This window comes from Juglans regia, chromosome 8 (genome assembly GCF_001411555.2).
Source record: "Juglans regia cultivar Chandler chromosome 8, Walnut 2.0, whole genome shotgun sequence".
NCBI lineage: Eukaryota > Viridiplantae > Streptophyta > Magnoliopsida > Fagales > Juglandaceae > Juglans > Juglans regia.
In genome coordinates this window covers 8,923,079-8,940,266 of record NC_049908.1, presented here as the reverse complement: position 1 = coordinate 8,940,266, position 17,188 = coordinate 8,923,079, and the positions used below count along the sequence as shown (strand labels likewise).

Sequence of the window (17,188 nt, the reverse complement as noted above, 5' to 3'; positions counted from 1 at the left end):
TACAGGGTAACTCGGCCAAAATTGAAAAAAAAAAAGAAGATGTGTTTTTCAAAGATGTGGTATGGGTTTTAAGAATCTTGAGTTTTTTAATATGCTTTATTAGCAAAACAAGATTGTCGATTGATTCAAAATCCTAATTCTTTATTGTCATGTAAAATTAAGTATTTCCCTTCCACAAATATTTTTTTTCATTCACATTTGGGTGGTAAGCCCTCATATATATGGAGGAGTATTTGTGTTGTTAAATCTCTTTTGCTAGCTCGGGGTATTTGGATGATAGGGAAAGGTGCTGATGTAAGGATAACTCGAGATAAATAGCTCTCAATTTTCTGGTTACGAGTCTCTTCCACCTAACTATGTCATTCATGATAATTCAAAAGTTACTTATGCATCAACCTAATGGTTATTGGGATGTGGATTTGATTCAATCTATATTTCTTCCTTTGTTGCTAACACTATTGTACAGCTTCTTTTATTGCCAAGGGGTTGGGGTGATAAGTTTGTATGGACTGACACTAAAAATAACCTGTATTCACTATAGTCTGGATATCATCTTGCAGTCACATTATTTGATTATACTGTTGGTGCTGGTAGTTCTGATTTTCAAGGTTCTTCATCATTTTGGCATCAATTTTAGAATTTAAATCTTCTGAATAAAGTTAAGAATTTTGAGTGGAGAGCATATAATGATAATTTTTCTATAAAATTAAATATGCTAAAGATGGGTGTTATTTCTAATGTAGATTGTTCTCTTTGCTCATTGGTAGTAGAAGATTGCCGTCATATTTTTGGGGTTGTCCAGATGTGAAAAAATTGATGGCTGTACATTGTCCTTTTGTTATGCATTTTCTGGAGATTGTTGGTAATTATTCTGATCGAGTTGGAGTTTTGATGCAATATCATATAACTTAAGTTTCGCGTTTTATTACTATTTCTTAAGATGTTTGGCAATATAAGAATATGAAGTTATTTCAGAATTCTAACTGTATGCTTAATGATGTGGTTGATAATTGTTTGACATATGTTGAGGGGTACACTACCATTAAATTGCATCAATCGATTGTACGTAATGATATCATTCTTTCTTGAAAACCTCATTTGCAAGGTTCGACAAAACTTAATTTTGATGGCACTTTGTTTCCTTCTTTTGATTCTGAGTTGGGGGGGTATTTTAAGAAATGATAAATGAGATATTTTATTTGCTTTATATCAGAAAGAATTTTGGATGTTTGAAGTGGATGACATTGAGACTTTAGTTGCTTTTAGGGGTTTACTGATGATCTTGCATTAGGTATTTTCCAATTTGTTATTGGAATGAGATTCTTTGTCTGTGATTGAAGCTATTGTCTCTAAGGAATCTAACTTTTCCAAATAGGAAAATATAATATCTGAGATCCAAATATTTATTTCTTCGTTTGAAGACTTTGATGTACTTCATGTTGATAAACAAAATAAATTTACTTGCGAGACATACTCGTCTTGTGGATAATACAATTTAGCGATAGTCTCAATATCCAAATTTTATTTAGTATAGAGTCTTATTAGATGCAGATGTGTAATTACATGGTTTATCTTCATAACTATTTCCGTTATTATATGAATGAAATTTTTATGTTCTCAAACGGAAAAAAATAAAAAAAAAACCCGAGGAAGGGTAACACTGCCACTCCAGAAGAAAAACCAGGCCAAATCCACAAAGGATACCACTCAACACTGTAACACAAAACCGGGTAGGAATTAGGAAAGCCCCACTTGGAAAAAATAAAAAATAAAAAATAAAATTGAATAATCATATTGATTAATTTTTTATTTTATTTTATAAAGTTATTTAAAATATAAATATTATTCCATGCGATTAAAGAAGATAGATTTGTAATTTAGCATAATTTATTGATTAACATTAGATATGGCCTGGTTTATTTTTAAGAAATTTTTCAACTCATCTTATCTCATTTAATCATTACAATTTTTTAAATTTTCATATAAAATAAAATAAAATTTTAATTTTTTAAATTTTAAAATAAAAATAATATTAAAAAAATATATTTTAATAATATTTTATTTAATATATTAATTTTAATATCATTTTATCTCATTGTAAAAATAAACGATCAAATTACATTGTGTAAATCATCTAATAAAAAATGTCGAACTCACCGTAAAAAAAAGATTGAAAATTTTCCTGTGAATCATTTTGAAAAAAATTACTATGCCGCCCAATGGTTATTGTTACAGTGATTTTTTTTTTAACTTATTGATTAAATAAATAATTTTTAATATATTGATGTATTTTTCATATTTTTTAAAAAATATTTAAAAATGATAAAAAAATACTACTTTTACACTAGCATCACTTACAGCGATATAGTAGTGCAGCTCAATATTTTTCTAATTCAATATGAATATTTTATTGGTCACTACACAGAAAAGTAATTTTACCATCAAATTCTAATACAAATTTTTAAAAAATAAAAATAAGATCCACTTAAGACTTATATAAGTATTTTTAATAATAGATCTATTTATTTATTTATTTCAAGAGACCCCATTTATTTTAAGAATCTACCATTAATCGTTTAGACCAGTTGATCTTTCTAGTCCGTACTTGCCTTATCCGCACCCCCCTCTCTCTCTCTCTCTCCGTTTATTTCTTTTGAATCTTCTGCAAACCGGAACAAAGCCTCGGCCTCCTCTAGAGTGAACAGAAACGCAATATGAAACAGAGTACCAACGATTTCGAGCATAACACAACGTTTCGCTGCAAACTTCTTTACTTGTTGCAATAACTCCTTGATCTTGACTGAACCCAATCAGTCCCATATCTTAGCTTTTGCTAAAATTTTAAAAATGGCATCTTCACTCTCTCTGTCACCTTTAGTGAAGCACTACCACTACCTCTCTGTTTCACCTTCCTCTTCTAAGTTCCTTCACGCCCACAAAGATTACTACCAAATCTCCCACTTGGGGTCGTCGAAATACCTTCAAATGTTTGATGTTGGAGCCAAAACACCGAAATTGAAAGGTAGTAGGAGCGGGCGGATGCGTGCAATGGCTTCGTTGGGAGGGCTTTTAGGTGGGATATTCAAAGGGAATGACACTGGAGAATCCACTCGGCAGCAGTACGCCTCAATTGTAGGTGTCATCAATGGAATGGAAGCTCAGATTTCGGCATTGTCGGATTCGGAGCTAAGGGATAAGACGCTGATGTTGAAAGAACGAGCCCAGCGGGGTGAATCTTTAGATTCCCTTTTAGCTGTAAGTTTTATATAATAAACTCTTATTGCCTGTTATTATCATTTGTTTTTTAAATAAAATACTTTTTCTTATCTTTTCATATAGTGTAATCGTAAGTTTGGAGCGGGTTCGATTGTAATTTGACCCAGAAGTTATTGAATATTATAAATCCTGATACGAATGTAGTCTGTACAAAATGTTAATTGCTTACATTGTCTTAATGAAGGAACCAGGGAATTTTGCTTGCAATTTTTTCCTTTTTATTTATGCTTTTCTTGTTGTTTGTGGTTTTAATTATAGCTAATATATATTTTTTTGATAAGTAAAAATATATTAATATCAATAGGCATAACCAATTAAGTGTATACAAGAGAGAACACCTAGCCCATAATAGAGAGCCCCCAATTATAGCTAATATATTTGTTGCTTTTGACTATAACAAGAGGCACTTACATTGCAGGAAGCATTTGCTGTTGTTAGAGAGGCTTCAAAACGGGTGCTAGGCCTTCGTCCCTTCGATGTCCAACTGATAGGTAAAACTGCTATGCATAATTATTCTCTCCCACTTCTTCCTTTTCAAGTCCAACTGATAGGTAAACACTTGTTAATATACAATCCTGTGCTCGCCCGTTTGGAACCATTTTTGTCTGTTGAATGTTCCATGTTATCCCCTATGGTTCGTCAAGCCTCAATGTAACAAGAAGCACACATTCTGCATTGTCAATGCAGCTTGAATACTTCCATATCTATAATTTTGGGGTTTGTCGTGTAGTTCACCTGATGTCCATATTAAACCTCAACACTTGTATCCACATCAATATTTAAGGTTGTGTATGCATAGTCATAAGTGGCCAGTGTATGTTTAATAAGCTTTCGTTACGCAGGTGGCATGGTTCTTCATAAGGGAGAAATAGCTGAAATGAGGACCGGAGAAGGAAAGACCCTTGTTGCTATTTTACCAGCCTATCTAAATGCATTAGCGGGAAAAGGAGTCCATGTTGTGACTGTCAATGATTATCTTGCTCGACGTGATTGTGAATGGGTTGGTCAAGTTCCTCGTTTTCTTGGATTGAAGGTTGGCCTAATCCAACGTATGTCTCATTCTTTTATTTTTGTCATACTCCATGTTCTGTATATTTTAATATCAATTGCCATGCATTTTTTTAGATGGATGGATGCTCACATGTGATCTTTCGGGGATTGGTTATTTTAAAGTTTCTGATTTTATTTGTTTAAGTGCATTTGTGCCTGTTTTTGATGAGCTGTTTGTTTGTTGTCTCAAATTGATTCCTTATTAGATAGAATTTGCCTCGTTTGTTTTCACAGATGAGATGAGATGAGATGAGTTGAAATTAAAGTTAAAAGTTGAATAAAATATTGTTAGAATATATTTTTTTAATATTATTTTTTTTTTGGGATTTGAAAAAGTTGAATTATTTATTTTATTTTGTATGGCAATTTAAGAAAGTTGTAATGATTAGATGAGATGAGATGGAATGAGTTGAGAGGAGTTGTGAAAACAAACGAGGCCTTAGGCTCTCCAATTGTAAACTTGACTAGTCCTTTAGGTGTATAAACCCATATGTGGTTTGGGCTTTCCCTAGTTTGTTATATGCTTTCTCACTTCTTTTTAGTACATGAAAAATTGTACCTGTGGAGGTTGCTTGGTGCTGCTATAACTTAACAACTAAAAAGGTCTGGATCGAACTTCAGCCCCTTCGAGTTGGCCGTGGCCTCAACAGGCAAAACTTGAGTTTGATTGCAGTGAAGCATGTTAGCGCTTTACTAATAAGATAGAAAGGGTTTTCCACTTCATATTAAATTTTTTATTTCTCCTCCCTCGTGCAATTTATTCTATTTTTTAGCACCTCTTATGATTGACAAGTGCATAATGCCAAATGTTGAGGGAAGACTAAAGAGAGGGCATTATGAAGACGTTCTCATAGAGGGTGTTTCGGGTGGAGTATTAGTCTATGGGAATCAATGGGTTGGGGTTGGGGAGGTGTGTTTTATTCCAACTTGGGCTTGATGTATTTTGGGTAGTTTTCATAGGCTTTTTGGGTTATTAGGAGCTCTTTAGTATGGGCTAGGTGTTTTCTTGTATACATCTAGTGTACTTGGTTACTCCTATTGATATATATAATATTTTTACTTATAAAAAAATAAAATAATGCCAAATGTCAATGAATTGTGTCTGGTTTGAAGATCACTCTTCTTTTCATTTTGTTATCTGTGCCCATCATTTTTCCGCTTTAATAAACATTAACGATGGAAAATATTCTTATACTGTCCAATTATACATATACTTTAATTTATAAAATAGTAGTAGCTTTTGAGTTTTCATTTTGATTCTAGTCGTTGGATGCTTCTAGTTGACTTGTTGAACCGTATTGATCTGCATTCTTCTTATCTGGGGAGTTGATATTTTTTTCATTAATTGTCCATGGTTACTGCTTCTACATATTGCCTTGCCAAATTTGCTTTTCATTGTTAGCTAACAACTGGATGCATTTGTGGCAGAGAACATGACAAGTGAACAAAGAAGGGAAAATTATTTATGTGACATCACATATGTGACCAATAGCGAGCTTGGTTTTGATTATTTGAGAGACAACCTTGCCACGGAAAGTAATTCTTTCTTTATTGTGCTATTTTGTACAATTATCACTTGATTGCATGAATTTCAATCAATTTAAAGCTTGCTAAATTTCATTTCTACCTTAGCTGAAGGAATTTTCTGGCAATGTACAGAGCATTGAGGAGCTTGTTATGAGGGGTTTCAGTTACTGCGTAATTGATGAGGTTGATTCCATCCTTATTGATGAGGCCAGAACTCCTCTCATCATATCTGGATCTGCAGACAGACCTAGTGATCGTTATTATAAAGCTGCAAAGATAGCTGCAGCCTTTGGACGGGATATACATTACACTGTAAGACTACTAAGCATATATTTCAATTAATATGTGTTCATTTTTTTACAGGTTTTCTTCCTCGACTAACGAATAATATTGGACCCAAAAACGGTGAATCAGAATCATCTCATGAAGTGTTAAATATAAGTTGATTCTGCACTGGTGCTGGGCACTGTGTCAGGCATAAATAACTTCACAATGCCCGTCCATGTGCCAAACATGCTATCGTGCACATAATTTGACAGTTTGATTTGGCATGAACACGTGTGACTGCTATTGTTTGGAGAAGCTGGATCAATAGGAGAAGAGTTGTTCTATTATCATACCGAAAAAGGAATTAAATTGCAACAAAAACTACAATAAAGATTTTCCTTTTAGGAAGAAATAGAAATGGCCATTCTTGAAAGACTTGTGTTTGAGTAAGACTTTGATTTTTAGGTGGAATGAGAAAGAGAAGTGTTAGAAGAAGGATATGATTATATTTTGCAAACTTGTGTGGTTCACTTTTATGCATTAATATGTAATTTATAGTTGGTTTGTCCTTGCAATATCTGTGTCCTGTATTTATAAGAATCCCCAGTTTCCCACATCATTTCCATTCACTGTCTGATCTGTCTGGTAACCAAGTTCATAAGTTTACATCAGTAACTTAACTATATCCACCCATCTTTGGTTGATCCCATGTAGGTTCCATTATGAAATACTTTTAAAATAGATTGTCCTTGGACATAATAGCGAAGTAGATGCATCATGGATCAGGGAGAAATATAAATATTTTCATTTTTTTCTTACCAAGGTTGTTGTTGCAGGTAGATGAGAAGCAGAAGACAGTTCTACTAACTGAACAGGGTTATGAAGATGCTGAAGAAATTCTGGCTGTAAAGGATTTGTATGATCCTCGAGAGCAGTGGGCATTATATGTTCTGAATGCAATAAAGGCCAAAGAATTATTTCTTAGAGATGTAAACTATATTATCCGTGGCAAGGAGGTTCTAATAGTGGATGAGTTTACTGGTCGGGTCATGCAGGTGAATCTCCATCTAGGTTCTGTGTCTCACAAAGAAAGTTGTTAGCAAGTCTAGAAATTTGTGAAACTGGATGCTTTGCATATGATTGTCGATTGCTCCTTTCATTTACCCTTTTCACTAGAGGAGAAAGAAATGAATTTCACATTGAAGTCACGTTCTCCTTCCCTCAGAGATTTTTCTGAAAAAGATCTGAGATCTTAACCAATATGGTTCCTTTAACTTATTCAGACATGCATATAAACGACTTTTCTTTGAAAAGGAAATTCTATACAGAATTCTTTAGGCAATGCATTTACCTGCTTCTTTTCTCTTTCATTGTAGAAATCTCTGTATTTGCTGATGCTTCTTTCTATATGCATACAAAGGTAACTGCCCTCAGCAGACACGGCGGAGAGTGGTTTATTTTCTTAGATCACAATAAGGTGTAAACAATTTCACGCCCAATTTTTTTGAGATTTCTACATCTCGGTTTTTAACCACCAATTTCTCTAAGCATCTGGAAATGACTAATCATGGGCTTATGTGATGAAGAATGATTTGCTTGGGAAAAAAATCTGGTGCTTATGTGGGCGGGTCACTTCAATTTTCTAACTAGAGAAGGGGATTTTCCTACAAGAGGAATTCTACTCATCAGCCACTATTCACTCTCACACACCACACGTACAGTTTTTTTTTTTTCCATAGTGTGTGGGGGTGTTTTTCATAGGGTGTGGGGTGTGTGGTAGTGAATAGTGGCTGATGAGAAGAATTTTTATTTCCTACAAATGATGAACAGTGCAGCCAATCCCTAATCATTAATTGGTCCTTCCTGTTGAGGCTGACATTGACATTTATCTGTTCCAAGCAGGGGGAGTGTTAAAGAATAATTGTATTTTGTGTACCCCATCTATAAATGTCAAATGAAAGCTAAGTTAATATATTGCAAGAGTAAGAGGGTAGGGAAGATCTTTGAATCACCTACCATTTTTGCTATTTTCCATCTTCGTTCTCTCTATGACCTAACTTCAATAAAATTAACAATGATGCTAGGATAGATTTGGGTTAAAGAGTTTAATGAGTCTGTAAATCTGTTTAGCTCTGTGCATATGTAATATACAGTTTACTTGATGGTATAGTTAGCAGAAGAGAATCCTTCTAAAAAACACTGCATGTGGCAAGCACTTCGATGAGTTCCTTCAACTTACAGTTGCTTGCAAATATCGTAGCAGCATAACAGTACAGAATGAGCAACTTTGGTTGTGCCAATGCCAAAACTATAAATCTAGGAATTAGATTCTTATTGTTGCATAATTGAAATTATTGGTCTTGTACATAATTCTACCATAATTATAACACCCATGGAATTACACACATAAATCTCAAGGATATGAGGAAAACAAAGGTAAAAAGTAAGATGTTGATCTTCAAAGCACAACATAATGTCTATTGCTTGTCTTATTTGTTAGGGGAGGCGATGGAGTGATGGGCTTCACCAGGCAGTTGAAGCAAAAGAAGGTCTGCCAATACAAAATGAGACTGTAACTCTGGCTTCAATTAGCTACCAAAATTTCTTTCTCCAGGTTGGAGCTTTGTAGTCTCATTACATTAGCTGAAGAATCAGGAAAATTTATCCTCCGTAACCAATGCCTTTTTCCTTTTATTATTGCAGTTCCCGAAACTTTGTGGAATGACTGGTACTGCTGCAACTGAAAGTACAGAATTTGAGAGCATATACAAACTTAAAGTTACAATTGTGCCTACAAACAAGCCTATGATAAGAAAGGTATCTCCTAGTGATCCATTCATATAAGAAATATCAACAGTGTGGCTGGTTATTATCATTGCAATGCAGATTGTGAAGCATAATCACTTTATGTGGACTGAGGCAAACAAAGAAGAACTATACTACCAGATTTTTTTTTCTTTTCAATGAAACGAAAAAATTAGATTTCCCTTAAAGGAGAGGCAATTTTTTTCTTTGTTTTGACTTGTAAGTTTTCAAAATCCTGCCACCAGTTTAGTACCATTTTGCCTTTGGTGGGGCTGGGGTCAAAACATGACTCAACTCCATCTTGAGAGAGTGCCTCAAGTTCCTCTGCTCAGTGCCTGTAAAGAATCAGCCCCCTTTTACAGGCGCTCTGGAGGCCGGTCTAAGACTCTAAACCCCTGTGAAGAGTTCCTTAGTGAGTTAAAACGCCTGTGGTCATGCGGAGATAGAAGATACCAACATCTAGTCTCTCTCCCTCCCACCACTGGTGCCCTTTTTGCCTGTAAAAAATGCCTGGAAAATATTTTTAGTGCAGATGTGAGTTTTGTTGATAATACAGAATTTATCTAAATATTTGAAGTCCATCAATTTCATTATGATCTCTTCATCTTTCAGGATGAATCTGATGTAGTTTTCAGGGCAACTAATGGAAAATGGCGGGCAGTTGTGGTAGAGATTTCTAGAATGCACAAGACAGGCCGCCCAGTGCTGGTTGGCACTACCAGCGTTGAGCAGAGTGATGTATTGGCAAAACAATTGCAAGAAGCTGGAATTCCTCATGAGGTGGGGCTTCTTATCTCTAGGGATACAAGCACTATAACTTGGGGGAATCTGACTTGCAAATAACTTTACAGGGATCAACCAAGTAGGATCTTAGGTCTTTTACTTACATCACCTTTCATGCTTGTGCATTCATTTGTTAAATCAACCGCCATTCATTCTGAAAATCAGGGAATAAAACTGAACATCTCATTCAAGTCTTTTCTTTGTGGAGAACTTTAATGGATGTATATTTTAAAGGTTCTCAATGCGAAACCAGAGAATGTGGAGAGAGAAGCAGAAATTGTAGCACAGAGCGGTCGTCTAGGGGCAGTGACAATTGCTACCAATATGGCAGGTCGTGGTACAGATATAATCCTTGGTGGTAATGCAGAATTTATGGCAAGGTTGAAGCTACGTGAGATGCTTATGCCAAGGTATCATCTGAGCTTCAATATATGTTTTGTTTCTGATGGTTTTTATGTTACACAAGTTTCCTGCCTTGCCTCTTTATAGTTTACTTGTTTAACTCCATTTCTACTCTGAAATTTCTGATAGATGTATTCTGCATCAGCCACTAGATGATGCATCTTTAGACATGCATTACAACCTTTTTAATATAATATAATCACAGAGTTGTTAAGCCAACCGAAGGAGTTTTTGTATCAGTGAAGAAACCTCCTCCAAAGAAGACATGGAAGGTGTGATTTTCGTTTTGTTTGTCGTATTTGTAATTGTATTTTACATATGTAACTTTATTTTTCTGAAAGTTGCAATTTTCTGTGTCATGATCAATCCTGGAACTCATTATTTTATAATTTTCCAGGTGAATGAAAATTTATTCCCATGCCAATTATCAAATGAAAAAACCAAGTTGGCTGATGAAGCTGTACAATTAGCTGTCAAAACATGGGGTCTAAGATCTTTAAGTGAGCTTGAAGCTGAGGAGCGCCTATCTTATTGTTGTGAAAAGGTGAACCTCTTTGTAGCTTTGATTTTTTTTGCAGATTAACATTACAGACAATTAGAAACTGAATGAAATATGACCTATTTTTTCATGTGTTCCTTGAAGTTATTTCTTCTATGTAATCGCAAAATGAAATATTTGTATCTTTGCGTTTATAGGGTCCTGCTCAGGATGAAGTCATTGCCAAACTGCGTGATGCCTTTCTTGAAATAGTTAAGGAGTTCAAGGTCTACACTGAGGAAGAGAGAAAGAAGGTTAGTTTTGATATTCCATAGTAAAATTAAGTTGCTTCTCTTTGCTAGTGTTGATTACAGTTTCTTTTTTTTTTTTTGATAGTTAATAAGTGTTGATTACAATTTCTTATATCTCCAAATCCCTAGGTTGTATCAGCTGGTGGACTTCATGTGGTTGGAACTGAGCGCCATGAATCTCGCCGCATTGACAATCAGGTCTAATTTTGTCAAATTGTTTAGTTTTTCCCATCAAACTCAGGGCTGTTCACCCAGCTTTTTATTTGAAAATTTCCTCTACATATTATTGACATGAGAATGCTTTTCTAGAACTTGATAAAAATTGAACTTGCAATGTGTATTCATATAGCTGCGAGGTCGAAGTGGCCGGCAAGGGGATCCTGGAAGTTCCCGCTTCTTCTTAAGTCTTGAAGATAACATCTTCCGGATTTTTGGTGGAGACAGAATTCAGGTTCAAACTGTAGTTGCAGTAGGATAATTGTTTGTTTTTTTTTTTCCTTTAATTCTTGGTAAGTGGTTGTATCAGGATAGTGGGTAATGCTTCTTTAGGATATCATTTTAAAACAAAATTGTGGATTTTGCAATTTGTAGGGTTTAATGAGAGCTTTTAGAGTTGAAGACCTACCAATTGAGTCCAAGATGCTGACTAAAGCTCTTGATGAAGCTCAGCGGAAAGTGGAGAATTACTTTTTCGACATTCGGAAGCAATTATTTGAGTATGATGAAGTTCTAAACAGCCAAAGAGACCGTGTATATAAAGAGAGAAGACGAGCACTCGGATCTGATGATCTCCAAACTCTTGTTATTGAGTTTGCTGAACTGACAATGGATGATATCTTAGAGGTATGTTTCTAATATTCGATTTTGGGTTTTTTTCCCATCTCCCCCTCCCCCCCCCACCACCCAAAAAAATTCTGGTACAATTAACATGTATGCTGCGATCCTCAAGTAAATCTCTTTTGTACTTCTATAATGAATAGGCAAATATTGGCTCGGATGCCCCAAAGGAAAGCTGGGATTTTGAAAAGCTCATTGCAAAACTTCAACAGTAAGAGGCACCCTTGCTTTTGTATTGGTTCAAAATTGACAAGAATTCTAATGGATGGCTAAAAAAGGTTTTAGTGTTGCAGCTTTTGGTTTCTGATAAACTTGTAGATATATTTAAATTAAATATTATCCCAGCCAAATACAATTGTTAAAATCTGAGATATTATCTTGTAAATTGAGCATTAATTTCTATCTAATTTGTGGGAATAATTTTCATTTTACACTATATAGTGTGGTGGATCTCCTTATTTTGCTTGGCCCAATTTTTCTGACAATCATATTGCTGTATTTTTAGGTATTGCTATTTTTTGGATGATCTGACCCCAGATTTGCTACGGAGCAAGTGTTCTAGCTACGGGGAATTGCAGGATTACCTTCGTCTTCGTGGTCGTGAAGCATATTTGCAGAAGAAGGTCGGTATCATAGGCTGCTTAATCTGACTCTACTTTATTTCAAAACTTCAGATCTTTTAGCTATAGGTGGTGTTCTTTTAGCATAATCAGATGACAGGAAACTTCAGAAAGCTTGGTGTCCACCTGGTGTGGGCTCCAATGTTTTGGCTTAATAATGAATATGATATATATGGGTCATGGGTGATACATGTCAATCACTTGTTTCAATCACTTCTTATTTATTTTTCATTGAATGTTATTTTAGGATATTGTGGAGAAACAAGCACCAGGCTTAATGAAAGAAGCTGAGAGGTTCTTAATTTTGAGCAACATTGATCGTTTGTGGAAAGAACACTTGCAAGCTCTTAAGTTTGTTCAGCAAGCTGTAGGTTTACGTGGGTATGCACAGCGGGATCCACTTATTGAGTATAAACTTGAAGGCTATAATCTCTTCTTGGACATGATGGCACAAATAAGAAGAAATGTTATATATTCCATATATCAGGTTCGTGCAATATCTATGATTCACATGTTGGTTTGTAATGACATCACGCCGCTTAAATATACCTTCTTGTTTTGTTCTAAATTATTTTGGTTTTTCGTTTGTTGGCAGTTTCAACCCGTGATGGTAAAGAAGGATGAGCAGCAAACACAAAATGAGAAATCAGGCAAAATTGGTAGGAGTAAAAATGACCCTGATCCAGTTGTTGCTGCGTAGTCTTCCTCATCAGTTACCAGCAACCAAGCTAGCGCATAAGATCTAGTAGATCTCTAGCTCTCACAAAGAACAAGTTAAAAAGGCTCGAGTTCATTCTTATGTAAGTGCTCGTTTAATTAATTGCTCCTCAGACTTTTTGTGAGTATATGAGTCTTAAGTTATATCTATATCAGTAGATATGTACCACAATGATGTTTGTAAATCCACATGGTTTTAACATAGTAATTACATATTTTCATTGAAGTTTGGATTTTCTCAAAGTGGGAATCAAGTAGGTAGAGCTGCACATCAACTATTACCCAGAATCCCAGATTGATATTCATACTCTATGGCAGACTGTTAATGGAAGGTTGTTGTGTCAATGAACCAACCAAAGGGGTCAGCTACCTAAACTATTTTGTGGTGGAGATTGTTACCTTCCATGAATTTTTTACTTCTCACTAAACAATACAACTTATTTATTTTTTTGGGATCTACGAATTAAATAATATTGTTGTTACAATTTTTGTCTCATTTTCCTGTTAAGACTTTCTCTTGCCATAATGGTTTTTTTTTTAATTGGAAATAGACTTCATTTCATTCAATGAAACCGAAGTTACATATGTGACTAATCAATACATGGAAAAACCCAAATTATAAACCAAACTATTCATTTGTTTGGGACTCATTCGCACACAAATTTCTTTATGATGGACATTGTCTTAACTTTTAGAAACTCTCTACTGACAAACCTTCCAGTTTGCCTTAGAGAAAACCACTATGTAAAAACAGAGCTAACAACCACCCTCCGTCCTCCAAATGAGGAGAGGGGCAACCACCCACCATCCTCCAAAGGAGGAGCGGGACTATTCTACTATGGACATCAAGTCCAATAGCCTATTTCTTTTTATTTTTACCTAAAGCAAAACAACAGAACTGAAAATACATATAAAATACTGAAAAAACATATCTACAAACAAAACAGAAACTGTAAATGCACCAAGACCGAACAAAACACTGAAAAAAGAGGTTGGGCGGTCGATCTTGAAGCTACCGAGCTCGCTGACTCCAGAAACGCCGCGCATGGCAGCTGCAGAGCACTTCGTGTGGTGGCGTGTGGATGCCAAGCGCGAAATTTGACCTGCGCGTGCGGACCATGCACCGCTACTTTTGGCGAGATCTTCAGCAGGCTAAATGATCGACGGCTGGGAAACACTCGGTAGGGTGCGTGGCCACTCTTGGTCACCAGAAAACTTCCAAACAGCGCTTCTCCATGCTTTGACCAGAAGAAACAAAACCAAAAGAAAAGAAAACACAGACTGGAAAAGAAAACAACCTGAACATACAGAGGTGCTGGGCTGGGAGGAGCCGAAGCTCTCACCCCCTCTGGCTGATTTCGGTTTGGAGGAGTTCTAGAGAGAAGGGGGAGGTTCTCTCTCTAAAAGAGGGTCAGATCCTAGATGTAGAAATAGAAGAAACCAAATATGCTTTATCGAAAGCAATGATATTTATGCTTAAACTGAATATATAAAACATACAGATAAGGGGGCTAATCCAACCATATTGTCTCATATGCAAGTCTGGAACATTGACATCAAATATCTATCTAGCTTTCAAAGCATTTCATGAATCCCTGTGATTTCCAAGAACATAAATATATACCCAAGACCAATTTGAAGCCCCGAGGCATGTAGAGAAGCACATCGTTGCAAAAACTTGACATGCACATTTTCTGGGTCCTGAAAGAAACTATAAAGCTCACACAAACCAACAAACTGTGCGAGTTTGTTTCAAGTAACTGATTCTGGACCGACGGCTCTCCCTTTCTGCCATGAGTTCGCATTACTCCTTTCATGTCTGTGCATCTTATGTGCCACTGACGGCTGCATCCGGCATTTCGTTTGTGTTCAGGCAATTGGTTTCACGATTTATTTCATCTTCATCAAGAATTTTCCCAAAAAGTTCATTAATGGCATTTCCTTTAGCCTGTATTTAGCGAGAGATTAGCAAGATTACGGTAAAGAAGAATAAGATGTTGACCTTGTAACGGTGGCATTTACCTTTACTCCAATAGCAATGGCTGTTCTGAGTTTTACAAGTTCACCTAACCTTAAAGAGCCCCCCTTCTTATCTTTGACATAGATCAGTGGAACCCTCCTTGATGAGGCCAAGCTTGGAAGATGCTTTGTGAGCCACCGAGGGTTGCAGTCAGAAGCTAGCAGCACAGCCTACAAACGCAAAACTAGATGCATTATATATGTCGGAATAGAAATATGTATTGGAAAAGGAAGTTTAATGGGCAGGAAGAGTGATCGCTACTACAGCAAGTTGAGAGGCATCTCACAAAAGAACGACAAAATATATCAGAAGAGAAGATAGACTAACCAAGAAGTATCCAAACAAGGTCTTGATATATTACATTAGATTTAATAACAAAAATTTCAAGTCATATCTATTCGGACTTGTATTTCAAAAAGACTAGTTAGTGTTGTAATTGAGTTCTATTAAAACTATTATAAACAACTGTCATTGTGTTGTAGATGGCCCAATTCAATTCTCATACCTCTAGTTGAAATTAATTTCGATACGATTTCCAACAATTCAAGAAAAGTCCAAACCACATTAGGATTTATGTTCCAAGAGAACTAGTCAATCTTACAATTACAGTTTGTCGAAATTATAATAATCTGCAATAATATTTGAATATTTCCCTTCCAAACAATGTAAGATCACACTCACCATCTTTTCATTTTAATCCCGTAAGTTTGGATATGATTCCACAATGTTAGATAAACGAGGAATTTCACCGCACAAGAAACCAATCAAAAGGTGACCAACCTGAAGCTGAAATGAAGACACTTTACGATTGCTGCTGATTGAATGGGGCTGAGCAGGATAGCTTCCCACTTGAGGTATTAATGGTGCCATGCGTTCAAGGACGCGAGTGACATCATTGACCCCAATTGAGAACTGTTGCTAAAACAAAGAGAAACACACATCTATCAGAGGAAGTACTTTTTAATGGTGAAGTTAATAATGTATAGCCAGACACAAAATCGAAACATCGGAAAGCAAACCTTGAACCATATTTTTTCAGGTAAGGAGTTCCCATCCAAGAGTCTTGTTGTCTCTGTCTCCCTGTACAATGTTTCCATCACATTGATGACCACTAGTGAATGAGAATCTGAATTCATAGACTAAACGACGTAAATTTGGTAGAGCCTCAACAACAACACTTGGACTGAGAGACAGACCCAATTCACGTACGTCAACGAAAGAGTAAATTGAAGCATGATAAGAGTATTATACCATTAACAAATTAAATCAAACAAGACCTCAGAAAAATAGGAAAAAAAAAACATAGATATATGGTATTGGGTTCGAAGTTTAACCTCCGAATCGATTTTAGCAGACTAGCGAGACGTTCCCCTTCGTAACAACTGCATATATGAAGACGCTACCAGTGTTAGCATTCATCCACAACAAGTAAGAAGAAGAACTGAGTATTAGAAAAGAGACCCATGGGAGAAAAAGTGTCGTACTCTTGATTTTGAGGAGGAACAGAGCTTGCTTTTGAGATATCCGTGTGTTTTTTTGAAGCTTTCTTTCGTCTTGGCATGGTTGCCTTCGATCTTTGCTTTGCGCGCAAACTTGCTTGACGGCAAGCTCCGAGGAATTATATACCCGTATAATTGGGGTCCAAGGGTCCAGTATGAAGCCCATCGGTTTTCAAATGGCATCTTTGGGCCTCAGTATGAAAAAGAAAACCCTATGGCCCACGTTCCAAGTTCATTCTGGGCCCTTGGCCAGTGCTTCTTCAAGAAATGTTTGGTGGAGGTAATATTGTTCTTATCCACGAATATATGTAAACCTAATGGATTCTGCATGCTCTGGAAGATAAATTGAGGCAACAAAGTGAAAAGAAATGATATTTGTAATTATTGAATGCACAAACGTCACACTCATTTTGAGAAAAGTGAGTAAATCTGAGACCCACATAAAAAAATAAATTTTTTAATAGTGGAACCAAACTTTTTCAAAATGAGTGTGCGGTGTTTGCAGAACTCATTACTGTATCTAGTATTATTTGTGCACTCTTATATTACATGCAACAAATAATTATGAGAAATGATATTTGTAGTCGTAAGTGCGC

General features: G+C 35.8%; 2 protein-coding genes across 4 annotated transcripts; one reads left to right on the top strand and one right to left on the bottom strand.

The window, feature by feature from the left end:
• Nucleotides 1–2,595: 2,595 nt before the first annotated feature.
• Nucleotides 2,596–13,418, top strand: LOC109000491 (protein translocase subunit SECA1, chloroplastic). 2 transcript variants are annotated; one of them, XR_001997725.2, is made up of 21 exons: nt 2,596–3,255; nt 3,695–3,767; nt 4,119–4,325; nt 5,755–5,858; nt 5,986–6,165; nt 6,957–7,175; nt 8,621–8,734; nt 8,824–8,937; nt 9,538–9,705; nt 9,943–10,118; nt 10,316–10,382; nt 10,508–10,654; nt 10,807–10,902; nt 11,029–11,097; nt 11,249–11,350; nt 11,491–11,742; nt 11,880–11,947; nt 12,242–12,359; nt 12,604–12,843; nt 12,952–13,156; nt 13,301–13,418. XR_001997725.2 is itself a non-coding variant. In XM_018977378.2 (20 exons), the coding sequence occupies exons 1-20, from the start codon at nt 2,848–2,850 to the stop codon at nt 13,054–13,056; spliced, it is 3,027 nt and encodes a 1,008-aa protein (XP_018832923.1). In that variant the 5' UTR covers nt 2,596–2,847; the 3' UTR covers nt 13,057–13,299. The 2 variants fall into 2 exon arrangements, 1 of the variants encoding a protein (XP_018832923.1); XM_018977378.2 differs by lacking the exon at nt 13,301–13,418 and having other exon boundaries at nt 12,952–13,299.
• A 229-nt stretch (nt 13,419–13,647) lies between these two features.
• Nucleotides 13,648–16,682, bottom strand: LOC109000492. 2 transcript variants are annotated; one of them, XM_035692959.1, is made up of 6 exons: nt 16,578–16,682; nt 16,428–16,475; nt 16,113–16,173; nt 15,874–16,005; nt 15,096–15,263; nt 13,648–15,021 (listed from the first exon to the last, which is right to left on the bottom strand). In XM_035692959.1, the coding sequence occupies exons 1-6, from the start codon at nt 16,652–16,654 to the stop codon at nt 14,902–14,904; spliced, it is 606 nt and encodes a 201-aa protein (XP_035548852.1). In that variant the 5' UTR covers nt 16,655–16,682; the 3' UTR covers nt 13,648–14,901. The 2 variants fall into 2 exon arrangements, with proteins under 2 accessions (XP_035548852.1, XP_018832924.1); XM_018977379.2 differs by having other exon boundaries at nt 13,649–15,021; nt 15,874–16,011.
• Nucleotides 16,683–17,188: the final 506 nt, after the last annotated feature.